This window comes from Taeniopygia guttata, chromosome 2 (assembly GCF_048771995.1).
Source record: "Taeniopygia guttata chromosome 2, bTaeGut7.mat, whole genome shotgun sequence".
Lineage (NCBI taxonomy): Eukaryota > Metazoa > Chordata > Aves > Passeriformes > Estrildidae > Taeniopygia > Taeniopygia guttata.
In genome coordinates, this window is record NC_133026.1 from 46,892,880 (window position 1) to 46,914,451 (window position 21,572).

A 21,572-nucleotide genomic window follows, 5' to 3' on the forward strand; every position below is an offset into this window, starting at 1 on the left:
TACACCTTTTAACCAAACCTTGGCTAGCAGCATGAGAGCAGCTTTTTTAATCTAGTCTGCTAACAGCAGAGAGCTGCCACCAACTGCTTCCTGCAGCATGGAAAACAAACCAACCTGAATAACATTGGTAAGAAGCAACAAATGGGTGCTGATAGCTGCATACTGTCAGGTCATAACTGCACAGCTTACGGGCATGCTAACACAAGGACAAAAAGAAAAATAGTAGAAGAAAAACTTTGGTAAAAGTGAGAGGGAGAACACACAGGTCAAACAGATAAAACTTTTTCAATGTATTCCAGAAGTAAGGCCTATGACATACAAGACACTTGTGACACTCCTTTAAAAATCTAAGTTTTTGTAGCAGCTCTTAAATATTAGCCAAGTTAGATCCATCTGCCAAACTAAAAAGGTACTGTTTCATGGACAAGGTCTACAAATTTTATGTATATCTAGTAAAGAACTTAAAACTGAGAGCAGCTTTCAGTAGCAAAAATGGGAAGAAAACATCATAATTAAAAATTACTTATCATTGCCACCTATACAGCAATTAACATAATTGATGCTTTTAAGACTTACATCCCTATTTCTCCTCTGACAAACTTGTGAAACTTAAAAAGTTTTCTTTGGGTTTAAAACTTCGCTGCATAGCAGTTTAACATAAGCAAATGAAAAATAAATCCCTATTTATCACTCATTCAGAATATTCAAGAGATTTGCCCTGTACTTAGAAGTCAAACAGGTGGTAGTGCAAGAGAATCTTTGCAGATATTTTTAAGTTAGAGAGCATGCGATAATTTTAGAATGCTAACTAAGAACAAATGCAAATGTACTATGATTAAGAAAAGCAACCAAGAAAAGCAACCAAAAACTTGACATAGCACTCTGCTACTCTTTCATGTACCATTTTCTTTTTGTGAGTTTTAATTAGGTTAATGAAGTCAAAGAATACAGATAGTCTGCTGTTGAGATCACACTCATAACTGTATAGACGCTGCTACAAACATATTACTTTGGTCAATGTCAGTAATACCACCATGATAACTTTATTACACTCTCAAATTAATCATATCCTCATCCTTAAGGAGGCACAATTTAGCCATTTGCATTCAAATATGCATATAAACATCCAAAAGAGTTACCGTAAGTTTTTATTAAAAAACCTAATGTACATGTTTTGCCCCAGCACAGCTATATTCTCCTTAAAAAGTACTGTATGTATCAAACATTTAAGGTTTATCCCATCACTGCCAATTGTCTTTGAAGAGCTGTCAAATACCTCCAACTTTAATCAATGTCAGTACAGTCTCAAGTAAAAGCTCTCAGCTTTTTAAATTAAGAAGCTTACTATGTTCTGACATGAAGACAAATGTGGTGGTGTGTGTTTTGCAAGATGTTACAATGCCATTAACAAGTAACCCTTGTGTTAACTGCATTCTCTCAGGAATTATATAAGTTCCAAATTCCATGTGAGAATTCATACCCTGCATCAAAGACAAGATTTGTTATTCAGGTAAATAGAGAGCATTTGGAGAGATCTGTCAACATTCATACTTTTAACAGCTCTTTAAAGAGGTAATGGTGCAGATTACATACAAGCTCTTTGCTTCAGAGTAACACACATTTGAAATTAAAACAAAACATGGAAGACCAATATCTTTACATTTTATTCTTCAGAAAAAGAAGAATCTTAAAGAAAGCATTTAGTAGTCCACTTGTGCTTAAAATATTCAATGCATGAGAAAGCCAAAAGAAAAAAAATACACATTTTTGTACACCATGACCAAAAAGATAACATTATAAATTTTCAGAAATTGCACTGTATTTAGAACACTTTCTAGAATCTGCTCCGCTTCTACGTATGGCTACTGAGGTTGCCTGACAGTTCCTTTTCCACTTTAATTGCCAACCTGTGGAGGCCCTTCAGGGATCAGTGATGTGAAGAAGGTTGTGATAAAGGACCAAGCAGAAGCCATGAATCCAGGCTGCTGCTCTGTATTGCCATCTTCACTTGCATCTTCTCCGTTGTCTTCATCAATCCCATCATCCATAAGTCGCTCCTTTAAAAACAGAAATTGAAGCAATTCAACTGCTTCTTTTCAGAATTCTGACATAAGGTAACTAGCAGTACCTTCCTACATTAAGTGACTTCTCTCAGAACAACCTGCTGAAATAACTAGCATGAAGAAAGTCTGTGATTGAAGTAGAGACAATCAGTAATTGTCAGACTGGAGAAATAGAGAATTTAAGCAGCAGGCACAACCTGAGGACAATGCTGAAAGCCTTCTGGTTAAGCCAACTCCATTCCAAAAAAGCTGGCTTTCTGTCCAGGCACTACAGAATACTTAACAATATAATACATAGGAGTGTCAAAAGACATGTCTGTCCTTACTCACCATCTCTTCAAGATCAGGATTATTTGCATGTTGCCCATCACGGTTCACTTCTGCATTATTGGCTGCCTGTTGTTGGCCTCCCTCTTGCCTAAAGGGAAACCATCCAGCTTGGTGTCTACATAAGAAAGCGGAACAGTTGAAAACCTCTCTTTTGAAAGGAACAAAAAGATTTTTCTTCTACAGATAACTACTGCAGCAAATTCTGTAAGTATTTCCAAATGAATGAGGTTACATCTATTTTTCTGTAATTCATCTTTCTAGACTGAATGGCTATTCTTCAATGTCTGCATTAAGGTCTTGCTGTTCACAGCCCTCAGTTTCAGAAGACAAATAATGTCCACAATTAGGTGATTTAATGCGTAGAATATGGGTCTCCTCCCCATTTTTAAGTACTGAAGTTAAGTAAGTTTTCAAAGGCAGCCTTAATTTTCCTAGTTTAAATTTAATTTTCTGTAAAAAAAAAAGCAATTCAAATTTCAGCTAACACTTGAACCCCATCACCACTGTAAATAAAATAAGCCTCTCCCACGTTTCCAAGCATCTATATTCTGATTTCAACTACCCTGCCTGTATGAAAGAACAGATCTAGTTAGGACTGAGACCACAATGTAAGGAAACTCTAGTGACTGACATCAGTCCAAAATATCAAGCATTATTTCTGTTTTCCACTTCTATTTACATCATTAAGGCACCTTCATATGCAAAAAGAAGTGATGACAACAGTACTGGTAATTCTTAACTAAACACAGAATGTGCTTAGGTTGTTATGACACATAGTTTAAAAATTTTTACATCTCTGTAATTCTACCATATCTAGTATTCCACCATTATAGCACCACTACCTTAACTTTGCCTAAGAAAATTTACTGCATACATCCTATAAGTTATTTTGGAAATGTACAAGAGCTTTGCTCTGCAATTTCATATCCAAGCAGTAAGTTTAAGTTTATGCAAGTATATGCTTGACCTATGTGAGCTTCCCTCCCCTCACACCCCTGCTTTCTAAATTTTCATCCCAAAATGGTACATTTCAACAATAGTGATCTATTAATATGACCAATATATAAAAACATTGTGTTTCAGATATAAGAGGTATCCAACTCACTGTAAAAACATTTTGAGAATTACTTCTTTCTTCACCTCAGTTTCTCTACTTGTTTAAATTTTTTTAACAGATACACCCTACTTTAAAGGAGCAGTGTATAAATTTTTGCATATAGATAATTTTTAATTTTAAATAGGATAAACATTAGCACCATACTCCACATCTCAGATCTGCAGCTATACTCAACTGTTGTACTCACAAATAAACCAGCAGCATGGCTCCCATTACCATGACAAACCGACTGAAAGAAGAATAGAAGTATACAATGCTCAGAAGAATTGCTGCTCTAGAGAACGTGTACATCCAGTCCAGCCAGTCCCGGTTGAAGTCCTCTTCATTCACTACTGGGCCACCCTGTGCATTCATCTGAACATTTTGGTTTACAGGCCTGTTTTCCTGGACAGCTACATTTGGCACTGCTGCAGGCTCATTTGCAGGAGCATGTTCTGAATTTACAGCCTGGGCAACTGCAGATCTCGCTGACTCAGTGCTGGAAGTCACTTGGGCTGAAACAGCAGCTTGGCTAAAAATTTAAACATAAACCTGGTTTGTCAAAAAACATGCACCATAATTACTAAGCCTGGCTTCTTTACTACAGTTCCAGATGCAATACATGTCTAAACAAACTGCATTTTCCCTTAGAGTTTTATTTACTAAGACATTAATTTAATTCTAATTCAAGACTGGATTTCCTAATTTGCTGGACAAAACTAAGTATAAAACAGAGCTAGACAAAATAAACACAGACATTTTGATCCTGAAAAAACATTTAATATATTCTTTTCACTAGTGTAGCTCAGTACTTAAGTAATGCAGACTTACTATTGCATGTAGTACTGACGTACATACATCTGTTGCCACCATATCATCTGTAAGGGACTGAATGCAGGATACATAGAAAATCCAGCAGGAACACCTTGGCCTGGAAACTGGTTGCCTATGTTGCTAGAAAACGATTTAAAGAAAAATATTCAGCTCTGAATTGTGACATTTAAAAGAGTGCTAGTATTAAAAAACAATTAAAGTAGCATTTCTCCTCTCATTTGTCCCCCTAAAATAACACACTGAAAAAACAGTGACCTCATCCAACCCACTCCAAAAAAAGCATTACATTTTCATAAAAGAAATGAATAAGCAAAGTTATTTCCATAGAAAGAATATTTGGTTCTGTACTTAGTATGTCACTAGCTGCATCTCTGAGACAAAACAATGCTGGAAATTTTTCAAGACTGTGCTAACTGCAGAAATTCTTTCATACAATTCCTTTTAAATTCAGAGGTCATCCTTAAAGGTCTACAGGAGGACTAAAGGGAAAACTTACTATCTTCTATAGCTTTCTTTTAGAAGAAATACCTGAAATATCACTGTGATCAGAGATGTGAAGAAATAACATAAGTAAAAACAACAACTAATCTTTCAGATACAGCTTCTGAAGATTGCAACTAAGAACACCGTAAAGGATTTACCTCCCCCCTTCGATATTTTGAGCATATGTGATTCTGATTCACATGCAAGAGAGATAAAAGTCCTGCACATGTATTTTTATGTTTGGTTTTGTCTGCTATTAGACTTCTTATCCTCTCTTACCTCCTAGAGCATATAGCATGTTTTGGCAAGATTTCCAACTCTTTCCCAAAAGATTTTGATGTAGTGAATTGCAGTAAACCAGGACATCTTTCAGGACAGCATGAGAGTATAAAGCATGAAGAAAAGTTTATTCAGACTGCAGGTAGCAAAAGCTGAGACTGCTGTAATTGTACTGCAGACTACACCTGTTCCCTAAGTAAGGCACTCCCTGCAAAGATATCACCAAGAGATTTCATTAGTCTACCAGGCATTCAGATATACACGACATGCCCAGAAAGAAAGATGGGAGGAAGACATTAAAATCTGTTTCCATGTTACACAAGTATTTCACTGTAATTCTGGACAAGAGCCTTCCATGCAACTCCATGACCTCTGCCAAAACTGTAATGCTTGCATTTAGCCATAATCTGTTTTGACTACAGTTTAGGGGGAAAAAAAAAAAAAGCAAAAGTATTTTCCTGATACCAAACACAAACTGAGACACTCACAGGCATTATTCAATGTTTATTTTAAATGTTGAAAGGGTTAACTAGTAGCCCTACTGATGCTATTTATTTATGCATAATTAACATGTTGGAACAGTAGTGCCATGAAACTACTGTTGAAAAACATTAATCATGATTTACAGCTGCAAGCTATAAGAATGTGTTTTTCTATCCCTGGAACTGGCAAACACTTGGAGAGATAAGACTCCTCCAAAATTCACAAAACATCTGACCTCAAAATGTAAAGATGATTTAAATATTCTACATGAGTGTTATTATATACTGTGCTGAGACCAATCACTGAGCAGTGTCTCAATTTCAAGCAGGTAGAGCATCAGATGGGGTTTTGAACAGGCAGGATCACTCATTTCTACCTCAGTCACCAAAATGCAATACTACTCAACTTGCCTGGGTGAGTTCTGAAGAAATTTACCACTTCCTTTTCTCACCAGATACAGATTTTAGGGTTCTTCCTTGTAACTGCTATGTTGACCTCAAAAAAAGTTGGGAGGCCTTAATCTAACAGCTTGCCCTCACAGATACATCTTTTAGAAATATTACTGGATTTGAGCCTCGCCTTTCTTTCAAGCTCTTTTGAAAGCTGCTTTCTTGATGTCTCAAAGCTTAATAGCAGATTAAGTAGCCAGTCAAACAAGACATACCACAGAAGTTCAGTTGTCATGTTCTTTTCTTTCACATGATTTCTTTCACATTCAAGTATTGTGGTGGGTTTTTAAATTTTTTTCCCAATAGCTTTTCTAGAAGACGTGACTTTTTGAGAAGCAAGACTTAATTTTTCAAGACTTGGCTCCATTAATTAAGCAAAAGTAGACTGGCTTACAACTGGCTTCTGGCTTAGAATGCCAACTAGTACAGCAGTATTTTGTTTGCTCATCAAAAAATCAAATGTAGGCAGATGTTGTCAATAATACAGCTATTACAGCTGCCATGATATTAAGTAAGCTTATGAAATTCAGAAACATCACTTTACACTGTAACAATGTATTTCAGTGAGAAGAACCTCCACAGAGGAGGAGGATCTTCTCAGCAAAGCAAGGCAGCTTGCTGTTCAAGGAAAAAGTAAAGTAGCACAATACTTTCTCCTCATCTTTTTTCCAAAAGGAGGAGAAAGAGGCAGGAAGCAGAGTATTTGAAAAGAATGGCAGCAACAGCGTAAGAACAAAGAAGCAAACAGGATCTGTACAGGCATTCCAAGACTGAAGAACAAAGCAGAGCAGAAAACAGAACAGTTGGATAAGCCAGAAAACAGTTCAAATGGTAGAGGTAGCTTCAGAATATTCTGAAAAGACACCTAGTGCTCCTCAGGATGGCTAAAAAGTACAAAACTACTTCTTTTGGTCTACAGAAGACACCCAAATGAACTACCCTGCACAGAGTTTGAAGGTAAGGTTATCACAAAGATACCACTCACCACTAGTGAAACAACAAGAATTTTTATTCAGACTTAAAATCTTGGGATATCAACTTCAGGTGGTATTTCAGCATCCTCCGCTATGATATCTGCTACTTAGAAGAAAATACAGAGCAAAGGTGACTGATGCAGCAATCTATTTGTGTTAGGATATGCTGCATGCTGTCAGTATGTCATTTCATTGTTTGCTTTCAAACATTACTGTGTGCACAATACAAAAGCATCTCACTAGATGGGCCACCCACACTTGACAGATGATTTCACTGCCTTGATGCCTCTTGTCTGTTTACTACTTACAAGTGCTCTCCAGTCTGAAATGCAAACCCTGTCAAAGCTGAGCCCATGTGTTCTGTTGGTACCTGTGCAACACAGGCCCTGGTCCCAACAAAGTCCACAGGTGCAGACAATGCTATGCTTGATCCCCACAGCTAAAGACTCAGTTGGCACATACATAAACTACTTGTCCAGTCCCGCCTCTAATTTGGATTTCTTAAAAACAGCATTTGCAAAAGCTTAAAAGCAACAGAAGGTTTTAAATTTCTTCCCCCATAATACTTAACAATCTGAACTAAATGCTGTTTTCCCAAAGTATGTTCAACTCTCACACGGCAGCTTTAAGCCAGGAACTGAAAAAAACATCAAAACTGTGATTTAATCATCTAACATCTACACTACTTATTTGTACAAATCAATCAAGAATTGCAAAATACCCAAGGAAACTAACTCTTACATAAATTATCAAACACCTGGAGATCTTTCCCTATCAGTAGTGCCTATATTTCATCATGCAGCTAGAATAAAAATTGTTTGGTCATGAAAATAAAAGAAAAATCAACAAAGTAACACCAGCTTCACCTATGAATCTTCATTTTCCTATCTAGTCTTGATCTGCATATAAATTACATTAAATCTAGATTCCACTACCCCAAATTATGTTTAAGTGACAGATAAAAAAAGAGAGGGCATTTCTTACTGCTAGAATACAAGCAGCAGTGCCTAAAAGCAAAAGCAGATGCATCTGAAAAGATTACTGAAGCATTAAAAAGGGTTCTTAAAGAAGCAAGCAGGCTCCAGCAGGCATTGGTCACAGATTATTTCAAGTTGAGCAGAGCCAATACTCAACAGTTTACAAAGATCTACTTCAAGTTCTGACAGCATTCCATTAAAATACTTTCCAAAAAAAAAAGGAAAAAGGCCTAGGATTATTTAGGGTTTGTTTATTTGGCATTTCTGTTTAGATTACGAATGCACTCCTGGAAACCTCCAGTCACTTGCTCCTACTACAGTTCTGTCTGCACCACAGAATGCTCTTGGAACACCATCGGGATTCCTTCTAGATTACACAAAATTGAAATAGGTGATTTGGGTGCACTGCTGATGCACCACAAACACAAGCAGGACCCTATTCCAGGTAATCAAGCTAGAAATAGTCCAAGTAGGACTGAAACCCCTAAAATATGTACAGTCATGTCAGGTTCTCAGCACTTCTTTCAGCCTGCAAATCCACTCCTCTCAATCCACATTACATGCTAGACACAGCAAGTCAAACTTAGTATTTTTAATATAAGATATTCCTTCCTTCCAAGACAGCAATGTCTCCCAAACTGACACAAATTAATCCAGCCCAAAGACTAAATAATGGCTCTGCTGCCTTTTTGAAGTCCACAGCCTATTCAGTTCAGAACACTTAACAAAAACTCACTCAGAATGTCTATGTGAAAAGCTAATTAGAAAAATGTTAAAACATCTTACAGATTACTCATTCACACAACACATAATAAATTGCTTCTGGAATTAATTTACAAAACACCAACAGCAGTCTTGACACTCAACCTGGTGTCATCTAGCTTTGTTAAAAGGGCAAGTATGACCATGTCTGTGAAGGTGCATTCGATCAGAATAATCTAAGTCTCCACCCACTCTTCCCAGCAGATAGTACATTTCAGATAATAAAAAAATTTAACAAATTCAAGATGAAAACTAGCAAAAACCGTAAAGTCTAAGTTAAGTCTAATGAGAGCATGTAAATTAAACCGACGCTTTTTTAAGTTTCATCAGCTCTTGGCATCTATTTTCTTTCCAGCAACAGAAGCAATGTTACTGTTAGCACATTCATATTTTAGGGGATTCTGCTTCAACATCCTCCAAAGTAGGTTTCTAGAATCTATACAGTACTGGGATAACACCTTGTCAGAAAGGAAACTTGAAAGTGCTCCCTGAAGAAATGATAGCTATCATCTCAGAACACACCATCCTCCTGTTTTCCCCTTGGAAGAAGCTACTACTACTGCTACTAACAACAAAAACATGTTTAAACAGCTGCTAAGGTCACATGGCTTAAAATTCCTAAAGCTGCTTCTTAAGCACAAAAAGAAAAGACAGAATTTTAATAGTTATGTAATAACAGACCTGATTTAGATCTTGTTACCTTCCACTGGTATGTAGGAAAATACTTAAACATTCTCTTTTAGATACACAAGTACCCAAAACACCTGCATATCATTTCTACAGTTGAATAAAATATGCAGAAATGAACAATTACATTTCTTATGTGTAAAAAAGTAGAAATCATTGTATTCTAATAAGAATTTAGTGTTGACTGCTAAAATAAAGGACAGATAGACTGATAGAATTATTACCAGATAACTGATAGAATTATTTCCACAAGTAATAATTCTATCAGTTACATTACTAATTACATCTACAAGACATATTAAGGCTGCACTTGTCCAAGAAAATCGAGGGCAGGAAGCATAAAGAAAAATATAAAAAAAATCAGCCTGATGGGGAGCACCAAGAGTACTCCCTCTTTGACTGACACCCAGCTAAAACCACTATTTTCATATGAAAACTTTTCTAATGCAACTTATGCTTTAAGGTGAAATAGCCAAATGGTTTTCCAGACTGTAAAAGAAACTTAACTGCAACTGAACATTTAAAGCACTGTAAAGAGTATCAAGGAGTGGGGATTGCTTCAGTCTCACTTACCCTTGCATTAAATAAGGGAACTGGTGGCTTGGCATGGGATTGCTGTGTGTTTGTGGAAGATTACGATGTCTCACTCCATCTGCACTAGTGTTTAAAGACGTAGAAGAAACTTCTTGGTTTGTGGGTGAGGCAGCAGTTGATCCAGAACGATCTAAATTCTTAAAAATAAATAAAATCAAGGTTGTGGATCTTTTGCCACAGCTACAATATTTACTACCGTGTCTTAAAACAACTACTTGCTTTAATGTTTTGTCATGAGTTTTCTTAAGAGTGTAAACACTGGGTAAGTCTGTGGTTTCACTGGTTCTGGCAAGCCTTAGTAAAAACAGAAATTCAAAATTGCACTCAGGTGCAAGAGGGGAAAAAAAAAAAACTTCAGAAAGACTCAACACTTGATAGTTTCCAGAGAAAACCACAAGTCACTAGGAATCACAGTTTCAAAAAGCTGAAGCTAACTAAAACTTAATTGAAAGACTATTTAGCAGGAACAAAAATACTAGTGACTATTGTTAACAGAAGCAATTGCAACTTCAGGATATGACTGTTTTCAGAGACAGGGGCTTGAAATACCATTCCTCTATCCTTATCTTCAGTTACCCCTTCTACTCTTCACCCTCTTCACTGTGCCAGCTGGCCAATCCAAATTGCTGCACTCACCGCTGGAAGGGGGCTATCAGTGGGAATACGGAAACAGCTAGGAGCTACTTAGGCTCCAAGGAACACACCTGAAGCTAGTGTCAGACCGCTGATACCTGGCTTATAAACCATCACCATAACAAGATTACAATGGGGCCATTGAGATGCATTCAGTTTTAATAAATCCCCAAATCCTGTTGCTAAGAATTACTATAATATTTACTTAGTAAAAAATCCTCTTTAACTTTGACAACTCAGGAAGTGAGGAAGTGCAATTACTTATGACATCCATATCACTTTTGCCCTACAAAGAACACAAGTTTTACTATTAGACAGTGGGGGTAGGGAGGAATAGAAACAAAAAACAAATAGAAGGACAAAGGCTGTTCAAGCCTTGGGTTTAGGCTGTTTCCTCCAAAGTATTATGAACTTAGCACTTTGCATACTGCCTGCTTTAAGCAGTCATTAATACAGTCATTCGAATACAACATTGACAACTGATGTACACAGCAATAAAACACTTGCCAAGCTGACTGCCCGTGTCCTGCCTGTAAACAGAAATATAAATAAAGCCTTTGAAAAGATGTTGCAGCCACAGTCCCCTCTCTACCATTGCTTAAACTGCTTGTGTTTCTGACTGTCAAAGAGCAGCCTGACACAGGCCCTATCAACAGCAGAATGAAGACAGACAGCTTCAAAGGCTATTTCCCATATGCTGACAATCAGCACATCTCAGATGAAATGTACCTACTCTGGTATTGTATATATCCCTTTCAGACCAAGGGTTCAAGGGTTGCTTAGTGATACTGCCAAGTCTGGAAAAAAAAGAACTACCAAGCTGTCAACAGAAATCATAACTGCTTTTAAAACACAATACAACCAAAGACCATCATCATTTTCAGAGGGTGTGAGGAGGGGAAGGTTCAAACACCATAAACAGACATATTTTGTAAACAATTTAACTAATAAAAATGTTTAGAATACTTCCTACTTTTGACTGTCTTACAAATGCTATGACTTGCTCCAAGTTCATACATAAATACTGGCCAATTCCTATCAAACAGAAAAAAACCTGGCCAAGTTTCACCTGTATCTCATGACAACAGCAATATTTTGACCGGCCCCTTAAATTTGCACAAAACAAATCTCAACTTAGTTTTCCTAAAATTCTGAATACACCGTGCAATTTCTGCCAAAGATACAGGGATATGGAGAGAAAGGAAAGTGTACTTTCAATACAGTGTTAGAAAGAAAGACTAGCTTAGGAAAAGTAGTGCTTTATAATCTAATAAAAATAAATATTACAATTTGAAAAAGGTCACCTTTGTTTAAATAAAATTACATCCTTAAATAATCAAGTCTAATTATACAAATTCATATCTCATGCTCTACTTTCAACACACCATTTTACAGACAAATATAAAAAGTTAAAAGATAAATTAATGGCAAGTTTCCTTAGCATAGCAGGAATTCATCTCCTGCGTATGAAAACACTCACTGAGCTACTGCTGGAGGTTGACATTCCATGACCTTCTCTACTGGTGCTGGGTTTTGGAGAACTTGGGGGTGTCCGAGATGTACATACCAGGTGAACCATATGATATTCATCTTGCTAAAAATTAAAGAAATTGAAGAGCTAAAGCAACAATATTGAATAAACTTACAAGTAAAAAAACAGTGCTTAAAGTTCAAAGTTGCAAGCACTAAAGAAACATACAAAAGATCATAAAGCAATGCTTGAGACCAGCACAAGACAGTCCTACTGTTTCACAACAAATGTCTTCTAAGAAGGTGTCCACAAAAACATATGGAACATTGACTTTATCCTAGTTTTCCCTAAAACTGTAGTACAGCAGAACCAATGGAAGAGCTCCACAAGAAGCATGAGGAAGCGCATCACAAGCTTTAACTTTCATTTGAAAAATCTCCCAACTTTTACAGGGCTCAGTTTACCTCAAGATAAGAATGCTTACATTTGCACTGAAATCTAAGAAGGTTATTGAATAGAGATGTCAGGGTACGTGAAAAATGTAGGCACTGGAATTCCACAAGCAGACCAAGACAGGAACAATGTGTCAGCCATTACATTCATTATTGCATGTTAGGCTTGAGCCAAGCTTGACATGCAGCTAAAGGGTCCCTGCAGATATTCCGTGCTCAGGGAATCCTATTCAAAGTGCTAGGTGGGGCTTGAGTATTCCTAAATGTTTGAAAGTGAAACTGTCACTTGAAGCCATGTAGCAAGGCCATGCCAATTCTGCAGGAGCATGCTCACCCCCAGTCTGGAGGCCATAACTTCAATCTGAAGCCATTTCACTGTACCAAATTAAAACATCCCCTTACATGGCCATAGCAACTCAACAGCCACGGCTGCATATTTGAATTGCACACTGCACTTCCTCAGTAACTACATTTTAAACAAGAGGAGCAACAAAAACACCCCTCTATCCTCTTCTGAAATCAGCATGGTGCAGGCAAGCTGCCATTTTTAATGAGATGACATTCAGAAAATCTGCATTTGGAGGGTTGTTTCTTAAACTATATATAAATGTGCTATAACATCCATTTTTATAGTTTTGATCTTTAGGAATAGAGAATACTGGATAAATGCTTTTATACACCACTGTGCATTACTGCTAGCACAGGCAATGCACTCTCAGTCATTTAAACTCCTCCCCATGAACTGGCCTCTAACCCCAAGCACAAGCCTCATTGCTACATTAAGTGTAATTTCTTACCAGTCAGCGACAGCGATAGCAAGGATCAAAAAGCACTGAACACAGTTGATCAGCGCTCTGACCATGTCAAAAGCCTTTAACCTAACTAATCACCTTCTTCCTAGATAAGAATTTATGCCCCAGGGAAAGGCAAGGGAAGGTAGACATACCACTGGTTAGCCTGCAGCATACACCTTTATTAAATGTGGTAGTTTGGACACCGCTGTGCTAAGAGAGTGTCACAACTTCCAGCCTTGAGGCATTTTGTATTGGTGAAATGACACTGGTTAGTACCAAGGAGCAAGTATCACAAAGCTAGACTGAGCAATTCAGTAAGTCCTCAGATAATATTAGGAGTTTATAGATAATCCAGTAGAAAGATTTTGGCAGAGAATGAGACTGAATTTAAGTTTAATCATATTTTTCAAAAAGCTCTCAAAAGCTTTAGCATAAAAACTCTTCTTCCAACACAAATTTCTAACTTTGTGCTTAATACTGGTGTGTTTCCAAATTCACTAAATTTCTTTAACTACACCCAAGGCATATAACTGCCATTATAACATTAAAGCATTATGCCAGTGCTTTTAAGTCAAACACAGCCCCTTTATGGTGACCGAAGATTTTAGTTACCAAGTTTCCCTCCAGCACATAAACAAAGTTTGAAATCTTGTTTTATAAAGCCAGTGTGCAGCAAGTACGCCAAGTGAATTTAAGGAATTTGGATTTCATTTTGTCCTTAGCAAGCAAAACTAAGTTTTGAGGTAAGTTCTATAAGCATTTCCTTGAACATTTAAATGGTACAGGGTATACACCAGTTTGCAATAGCCCAGCTTCAGTTTTCTAGCAAACTGATACATAGTAAACTGCAAACATTTTATTTGGTTAGAAGTTAAATCCCATTTAATAAAATCTATTTCAGAATAAAGGTTATGAAGTGTTAGTCTGCTGAAGCAATACTCCTCTGTATCTGTTTCTCCATCTTAATACTGAAATTCAGGTGCCCACTTTCACTAAAGCACCATCCACTTTGGAGACTTTCCTCCACAGGAAGTTTTAAAATGTGACCCCCCCCACCCCCACTCTTGCAGCCTGTAGATTTATTTTTGTCTCAATACAGTACAAAAAGGTATCCTTACCAACAGCCAGTTATTGTGTTACTGTATTATAGAGTTCATCTATTTCATAGTGTTAAAAACTGTGCAAGGACCTAAGGTATTTCCCCAGTAACAGCTATTGATTCATCCTCAGCTATTTACAAAGAATTCAAGACAACTCAATATAATGCATCAGGTTTCCTGTCACCATCAACATTAAAACAAAAGTTCTTTATAATTTATCCTTAATGTCTTGTTCTACACATTTTTAAGAACTTTGCTAACTCAATGAAGTCCTTATTACTTGGCATCAATCCAAGCTATTTGAGCCAGTTTGAGAACCAGCTGCATGTATTCCAAGACTTCTGCATGAGATGCCACACATATTCAGAATTGGGATCTAGATGTTGACTGAAGAATCCAAAATTAGACTAATAGAATTATTTGTTCCAATAGGAATCAATTGAATTTTTTTAAAAGTATAAAATGAAAAGAGCAGAAACTAACAAAATTTTAAATATCATCAGGAATGGTTAACAGCTGCCAAAGCAAAACCAAGACAACAAACAGCCTTCCCAGGAAATTATTCAGGAATTGAGAATTCTTGGTTCTCCATAATTAATATATTAGTCTTTATCTGCTTACACAAGTGCCACTTTTGACTTAAGTTCTGGATTTGAACCTCTGAGAATTTAAATGATGTCCCAAATCAACACAAACATGTTGTATTATTCCATTTATGTGCCAGTGGTAACTGTCCAAAGAAGCCAAGGCCAGGCTGGAGCTCTAAGCAACCTGGTCTAGCGGAAGGTGCCCCTGCCCAAAGCAGAAGGGTTGTAACTAGGAGATCTATAAGGTCCATCCCAACACAAATCATTCCATGATTCTGTGATTCACAATATATCATTTGCTTGGGACTTAGCATAGCCTACTTGCTCTCCCACCATTTGGAAACATGCCTCTTCAATCCACAAGTACCATAATTCTACACACAAGGCATACTTGAAAATACATGTTCCAGAACGTATCAACATACATCTCTCAATATAACAATGAAAATTTTAAATTAAACAACAAATATAAATTCCTATTTCCCAAAAACAGGCTTTGATCAAATACTGGATATAAAGCTTACTTTTCTGAGAACATCTTTCAGCTGCAGATGATCAGGAAGCAGTCTGCCAGAATACACCAGTCTCTGATCCTTTGTAGACTAGGAGATGGGGACAAAGAAAGGAATTTAGCTTTTTTCCTGCTGCACAGCTATATAGGTGGAGATAAAAGGAATTTTCTCATCTACAAATGCTAAGTCCAATCACCAAGAGACATACTTAAGAACATTTCAGAGGCTTCACAAGTCCAACTCGCAAATTACTTCTGAAAAAGAATTATGCTATTAAGCACTCAGCAAGACTGCCATAACAATTAACAAGGGTAAATGCTTGTCAAGAAAACTTTTGAGTACATTCAATAATTCCTGTCTTTTAGTGATTTGTTCTTTACCCTGCTCCAGGTCCCAGGCACCTTCTGAAAACATAAATGGACAAGTGGATGGGGCAAAGCAAGTTAGCAGAACAACGGAATGCCAATTAAAATACATAGAGGAGCACAAACTGCAGTCTTTTTCAACAAGGACTTTCTGTTATTAGTCCTTACCCCCACCTTCAAACCCACTGCAGGGAAAAAAAAACCAACCCAAAAAACCAAAACCAACATCATTACAAAAAACAAGCAGGAAATCATTAAAAAGCAAGAAGCAGCAAAAGCCTTTTTTTATGGTAGCCTTCCAACTTGGCTAAATTTTTTTTCCTATTTTTACAGTTTCCAAGTTTAAAATGATATAATACTGTAAACAAAGATTTTACTTTTTTTAACAAATTATATACTATTCATATTTTAGTAACTTTGGACTATGCCACACAATAGAAATAACAGAATTATTTTAAAGGAAACTATTTTACATCCATATCTGCAAGTAAGACGTCCAGTATGGTAAATCAAGGAGTTTACTCAATAAAACAAAATAAAGAAAAACAAACAAATGCTTAAACAAAGAAATCTAGCCTAACAGCAATGGAACAGACATGCATTATCAGCATTAACTATTTGAAGAATTTCCCCATCATGCAAACACCAAGCCTCACACCTCTCCTCTTCCTACCCCAGCCTTCTGCTGCCCACTCTACAGTCTTGTTCATGTTAATACTAAGACAAATAGCTGAGCCCCAGATCTCTGTGATTAGGCAATGCTTTCACAGAAGTTTTGACTTTTTCTTTCAATAGGCTTCTACAGATCCCAAATAATTTAGCAGAATATAGAAATGTTACATAACTGTTTGGGGCTTTTTATTACCTGGAAAAATATGGTCATATCATTAGAACAAAACGGAGATACTCAAAGCAAATAATGCTAATAAATACTCAGGAAATCTGAAGCCTTAACTTTTTTCCCAAACCATACTAGCTATTCATTATTAAATACATGTTTTTTAATAAAAATAACCTGCCACATATTGTGCAGAACTGTTTATCACTTCTATTTAAGAGTAATTTTTCTTTACTCTTCTGCACTTTTCTGAATTTTTAATTAGTGGCCTCGGACGGTATTTTTGTGTGTCCCAACATGGGGAACTAGTTATTTGCAGCTCAAATGGATAAAATACTGCAATACATTCAACAACGCTGTACTATTTCTATTTACATTTAAAACAACAAAAAATGCCTGACTCATGTCAGTAACTTCTTTTGAGCTATACTATTTTGTTGCTCTCTTCAAGATGGAACAGGCTACCAGCAGAATGCAAGCCTGCATTCTGTGTTTGCAAAAGGACTGAAAAAATCAGAATTTAAGCATCAAGATTAAAGAAAACTTTAATTTCCTGTAAATTGGAAACTTGTTGCTTTAGACTGACCAGTGCAATCAGAAGAAAAATTTTAAGAATCCTTGCTTCTGGGTCCTGAGACAGATTATCTGAAGATTAATAAGAACAGATAAGCACTTAAAACAAGGAAAGCCCAACAGCAAAAAACCCTCAAACTCCAAATCTTTAAATCACCATCCAGCATAGCACTAGAGTGTTGTTTTGCCTGCCTCACTCGTAATGGAGCTTTCTACATTGTCACTTTCAATTGTTCTCTTCAGTACCTCATGAACCAGTCCCTCTTCCATCCCCTCTAATTAAAGAACCTTCTCAAACAAGATAAAAGTCACTTTTAAATATTAATATTTTACAGAGATGAAACTGGCAAGATTAGAACAGCCCCTCAAAACTGACTACATGGCCTTCAGTAATGCATTTCAACTCCCTACAAAACCACAAAAGAAAAGGTTAAACGTGTGTTGAGTACTTTAATGAGGAAGATGGGACCTTAAACCCCATGCTCCTCCCTTCATAAATTAAACACCTACCTGAGAACTAAAGGATTATCACTTGCAATTCTCAGGTTGAAAGCCTGCAATTCCGAAATGGACATTTTTTTTTTAATGCAGATGGAAGAAGAGGTAATAAATGTGGAAACATAGTAGCTCACATATATGCCAAAGTAAATGGAAAAGGCATTCAACTCATCCTCTGCCAGAGAAAATTTCACTACCACACCTCCTGCTTCAAGAATGGGATGCTCACTGCTAGCTGAAACACTGAACTGTGATGGAAAAACACCTCAAACCACATATTTAGAGTAGCCCCATTTTCAGAAGAAATCACATGGCATAAGAAAATAATTATTCTAGAACCTAGAGTGAGATGGGAAACAGTTTGCAGATCAAAATCCAAAACGTATGTATTCAAAACTAAGAACTCCAGAGCTACTGGTTTGGAATTTTTTCTTCCATTTTTCATGCAAGACTTCTTTTGCAATGCTTGGTCCAAACTAGCTATGCCCAGCACATTACCAAACCTAACTCAGTGTAGCAATATTTTGTAGAAACACAGGCAATCTCTGAGCTATACAGTTGCAGCTACCAGACAGGTATTACTTTAGCTCACCAAGCCTCTCTCCCATTCCTCCATAGCTAATAAAAATCCAGACAACCACATCTAGTTAGAACTTCAGGCAAATGCTAGATGACAGGTACTGTGGGAAATTAGAAACAGCAGTTTTAAATTACTCTTTATGGGTGTAATTGATGCAGCAGCTGAAGCACTGAAGGTAGGATCTGCCAGACTGAGACACCCAGGCTGATTTTACAACAGCCTTGTGTTATTCCACATAAGTATTTCATTTAGGGACATTGTAACTGCAGTAATCTAGCTGTGAAAACTGGTTCAGACAGGGAGCAGAAGTATTGACAAATGTGAATCTTAGCAAAGACTCACAAACTATTTTAACACTCTTCTAAACCTATTTAGCTTATTCAAGTACTTACTTTGCAAAGTATATCAACTTTAATAACAACTAAACCAATCAAAATCTGCCCGTATTTGAAATTTGTATGTATTTAGGCAATTAATTTACACAAAATAATCTGGAAAAATCCCAAACAACATTGCCTTAAGACCTAACTTCTCATTTGCCTATTCTAACCACCTCACTTTCTAAAAACAGACTCTTAATGAATTGTAAATTTAATTAGGGCACTTACAGTTATCATAATTTACTAATTAATTTGCAGATGCGCATACAGGAATGAGGTTCAAGTCACACAGAAAACTTGAAATATTATGTATAGCAATGACAGCAACTGATTTCTATTTTACCCCCTTAACTTCAAGAACACTGCAATGCCTATAGTCTCTGTGTTCTGGTGTATTCCCAAAACCTTAAAATAGCATTGTAATAGAAATTATTTCCAGGACCTATCATATTGAGGGAACAGAGAAATCAAGCTTTTAACACTGATCTGGTTTAAAAAAAAAAAAAAAAAAAAAAAAAGGGAGGGGGAGGGGAGCTCCTAAAACCAAAAGGACTTAACATTTGAAAAATGCAGTAGCACTCAAAATATATCAAGCCAAAAATATACTTGTAAATTTTACTACACATAGGAGCCATCCTATTAAATACCTTTCTCCTCTCCCATGTTATTGCTTTAATTTGAAAGGTCCTGTGAAATAGAAATATTGCGTTCAGTTATTAACTGCAAGTGCAGTAAATCCAAATTAAATTGGAATTACTGAGACAGTTCTCATTAAAGAAACTCCCCATTCTTTAACCCAGAACAAACCTGAGTATGCTGAACTAGTCATGTAATACTGAGAGGTATGTTGAGGGATCTATTTTCAACAGAAGAAAGATGTTTCGGGAAACTGAAATTTAACACTATAGTACTGTTTAAAGAATACAGTGCAACATGAAAACCTCTTGTTCATTAAGGTTCTTTCCTCTCAGGAGCTCAATTTAGCAAGATCATTCATAGGACGAGTAAGAAAACTAGTGTTTAATCACCAACACCCACTGGAGGAAATTCTAGTGAGGAGGACAAAGCAACAATCAGCTGGAGTGGTATTTTTGTTTTTCATAGCAGATAAGCTCTTTCGGCAGAGAATTACCCCCAGCAGTAACTATATTCACAAACTCTCACAACTGTTTAACAGATGTCAATGTACCAGTGATACAGCCCAAGTTGTTGGCTGCTTTTCTTCTTTCTTCAAAAGGCAGAAACCCTTTTTGAGACAAAGAAACCATTTTATTTTCCTATGTCAAAAAATCAACAAGGACAGTAATTCTTCTATTGGACTAGGTGAAAATAATTTAAAATATAAATGCCACCTTCTTCTGGTGTTTTGTAAAGCCTGGTTGTAGGCCCCACATGCTGCTGAAGTTCTCATACAGTTCTCTGGAAGAAATTTTTAAATATACCGTTCTGCATGACTACCATTCTACACATTTACAGTATTATCACCTATTGCCTATGCTTTTTCAGAGCCCCTTTTAATTGCCACATTTACAATTTAAGAGGAATTCAGAAAAAAACCGCATTCCCCTCAGAAACAAAAAAGGTCCAGGTATTAAGTTTCAAAATACAGTCACAGCTGTCATACAAGTTTGTATAACACTTGACAGCAGAATTTCCAGCACAATCTCAGGAAAAATGGCTTTTCGAAGAGGAAATAATTTTGGAGGTTGTTCAACTACGTAATTTAAAATAATTTTATAAATAAACATGTATCTGCTCCACACCTCAGTGAACTCCCTAGATCTTGTTAACCTTAAGTATATTGCTTGTACTTTTAGAACAGACAGAACTCTTAGCCAGTGTGCTTAGATTTACAAAAACCAGTCTCAAATTCAGTTAACTGAGATACCCAAATCTCAGTTCCCAAAAAAAAAGATAAGTGAAGCATTAGTAAGCATCTTTAGCGATATCGCCTTTCAGGATGCTACACTGCGATCTTCTCACACGATGTAAAAGAGCAGCTTCATATTTGTTACACTGCCAACTTCCCTGAAAGCAGAGGGCCGGCCATCGCCTTCACGCAGGTCACACTCTTCGGCAGCAGGGCTCTTGTTTGTTTATTTAACAAGGATTAAGGGAAGTCTTGACCCCTGTCCCCAAGTCGCCGCAGCGCCAGCCTTACCGAGAAGGCGAGGGAAAAGGGCTGGCCAACAACTCACCGGCTTACTGGGGTACACCTTGGAGAGGTGGGACTTCAGCTTGCCCACAGTCCACTCCAGAAAGCAGCTGATGGTCTGGTCGGTGTATTTCTGGTTGGGGGCCTTGATGATGAGGGTCACCGGGTGCTCCACCACGCTCTGGTCCATGCTGCCCGCGGGGCGGCCGCCCTGCCCCGCTCTCCTCTCCCGAGGACACGACGCCGCTCCAACCTCGGGGGGCTCCGGACAGTTTCAGCGGCCGGGGGCGAACTCCCCGGGGGAGCTGGGGGAGCCCATCCCCGTGCCGGCACTCCGGGAACCGCAGCCACAGGAGATCACAACCTCGTCCGCCACGCCCAGAGAAGAAACAACGCGGCACCCGGAACACACCCGTGCGGGCCGAGCCGCTCCAGCCGCGGCACCGCCTCGGCCTCCGGCCGCCGCCGCCGCGTAAGATGGAGGCCGGAAGCGGCGCCGCTGCCCCCGCCCCCGCCGCTCCCGCCCAGCGGCGCCCGGGGGCGCGCGCGGGCCGCAATGGCGGCGGAGCTGTGGCCGCGTACGGGGTGTGGGTGTTCGCCGGCTGCTGGCGTCGCTCTGCTCA

At 37.8% G+C, this 21,572-nt stretch overlaps 1 protein-coding gene across 7 annotated transcripts; it reads right to left on the reverse strand.

The window, feature by feature from the left end:
- Positions 1–1,020: 1,020 nt before the first annotated feature.
- Positions 1,021–21,479, reverse strand: HERPUD2 (HERPUD family member 2). 7 transcript variants are annotated; one of them, XM_041714525.2, is made up of 9 exons: positions 20,993–21,479; positions 15,573–15,650; positions 12,125–12,238; positions 9,991–10,148; positions 5,086–5,172; positions 4,321–4,443; positions 3,698–4,021; positions 2,394–2,481; positions 1,021–2,057 (listed from the first exon to the last, which is right to left on the reverse strand). In XM_041714525.2, exons 1-9 carry the CDS (start codon positions 21,137–21,139, stop codon positions 1,896–1,898), a joined length of 1,281 nt encoding a protein of 426 aa, XP_041570459.2. In that variant the 5' UTR covers positions 21,140–21,479; the 3' UTR covers positions 1,021–1,895. The 7 variants fall into 7 exon arrangements, with proteins under 7 accessions (XP_041570459.2, XP_030121035.2, XP_030121036.2 ...); XM_030265175.4 differs by having other exon boundaries at positions 2,394–2,508; positions 20,993–21,476; XM_030265176.4 differs by lacking the exon at positions 15,573–15,650 and having other exon boundaries at positions 2,394–2,508; positions 20,993–21,478.
- Between the last annotated feature and the right edge of the window lie 93 nt (positions 21,480–21,572).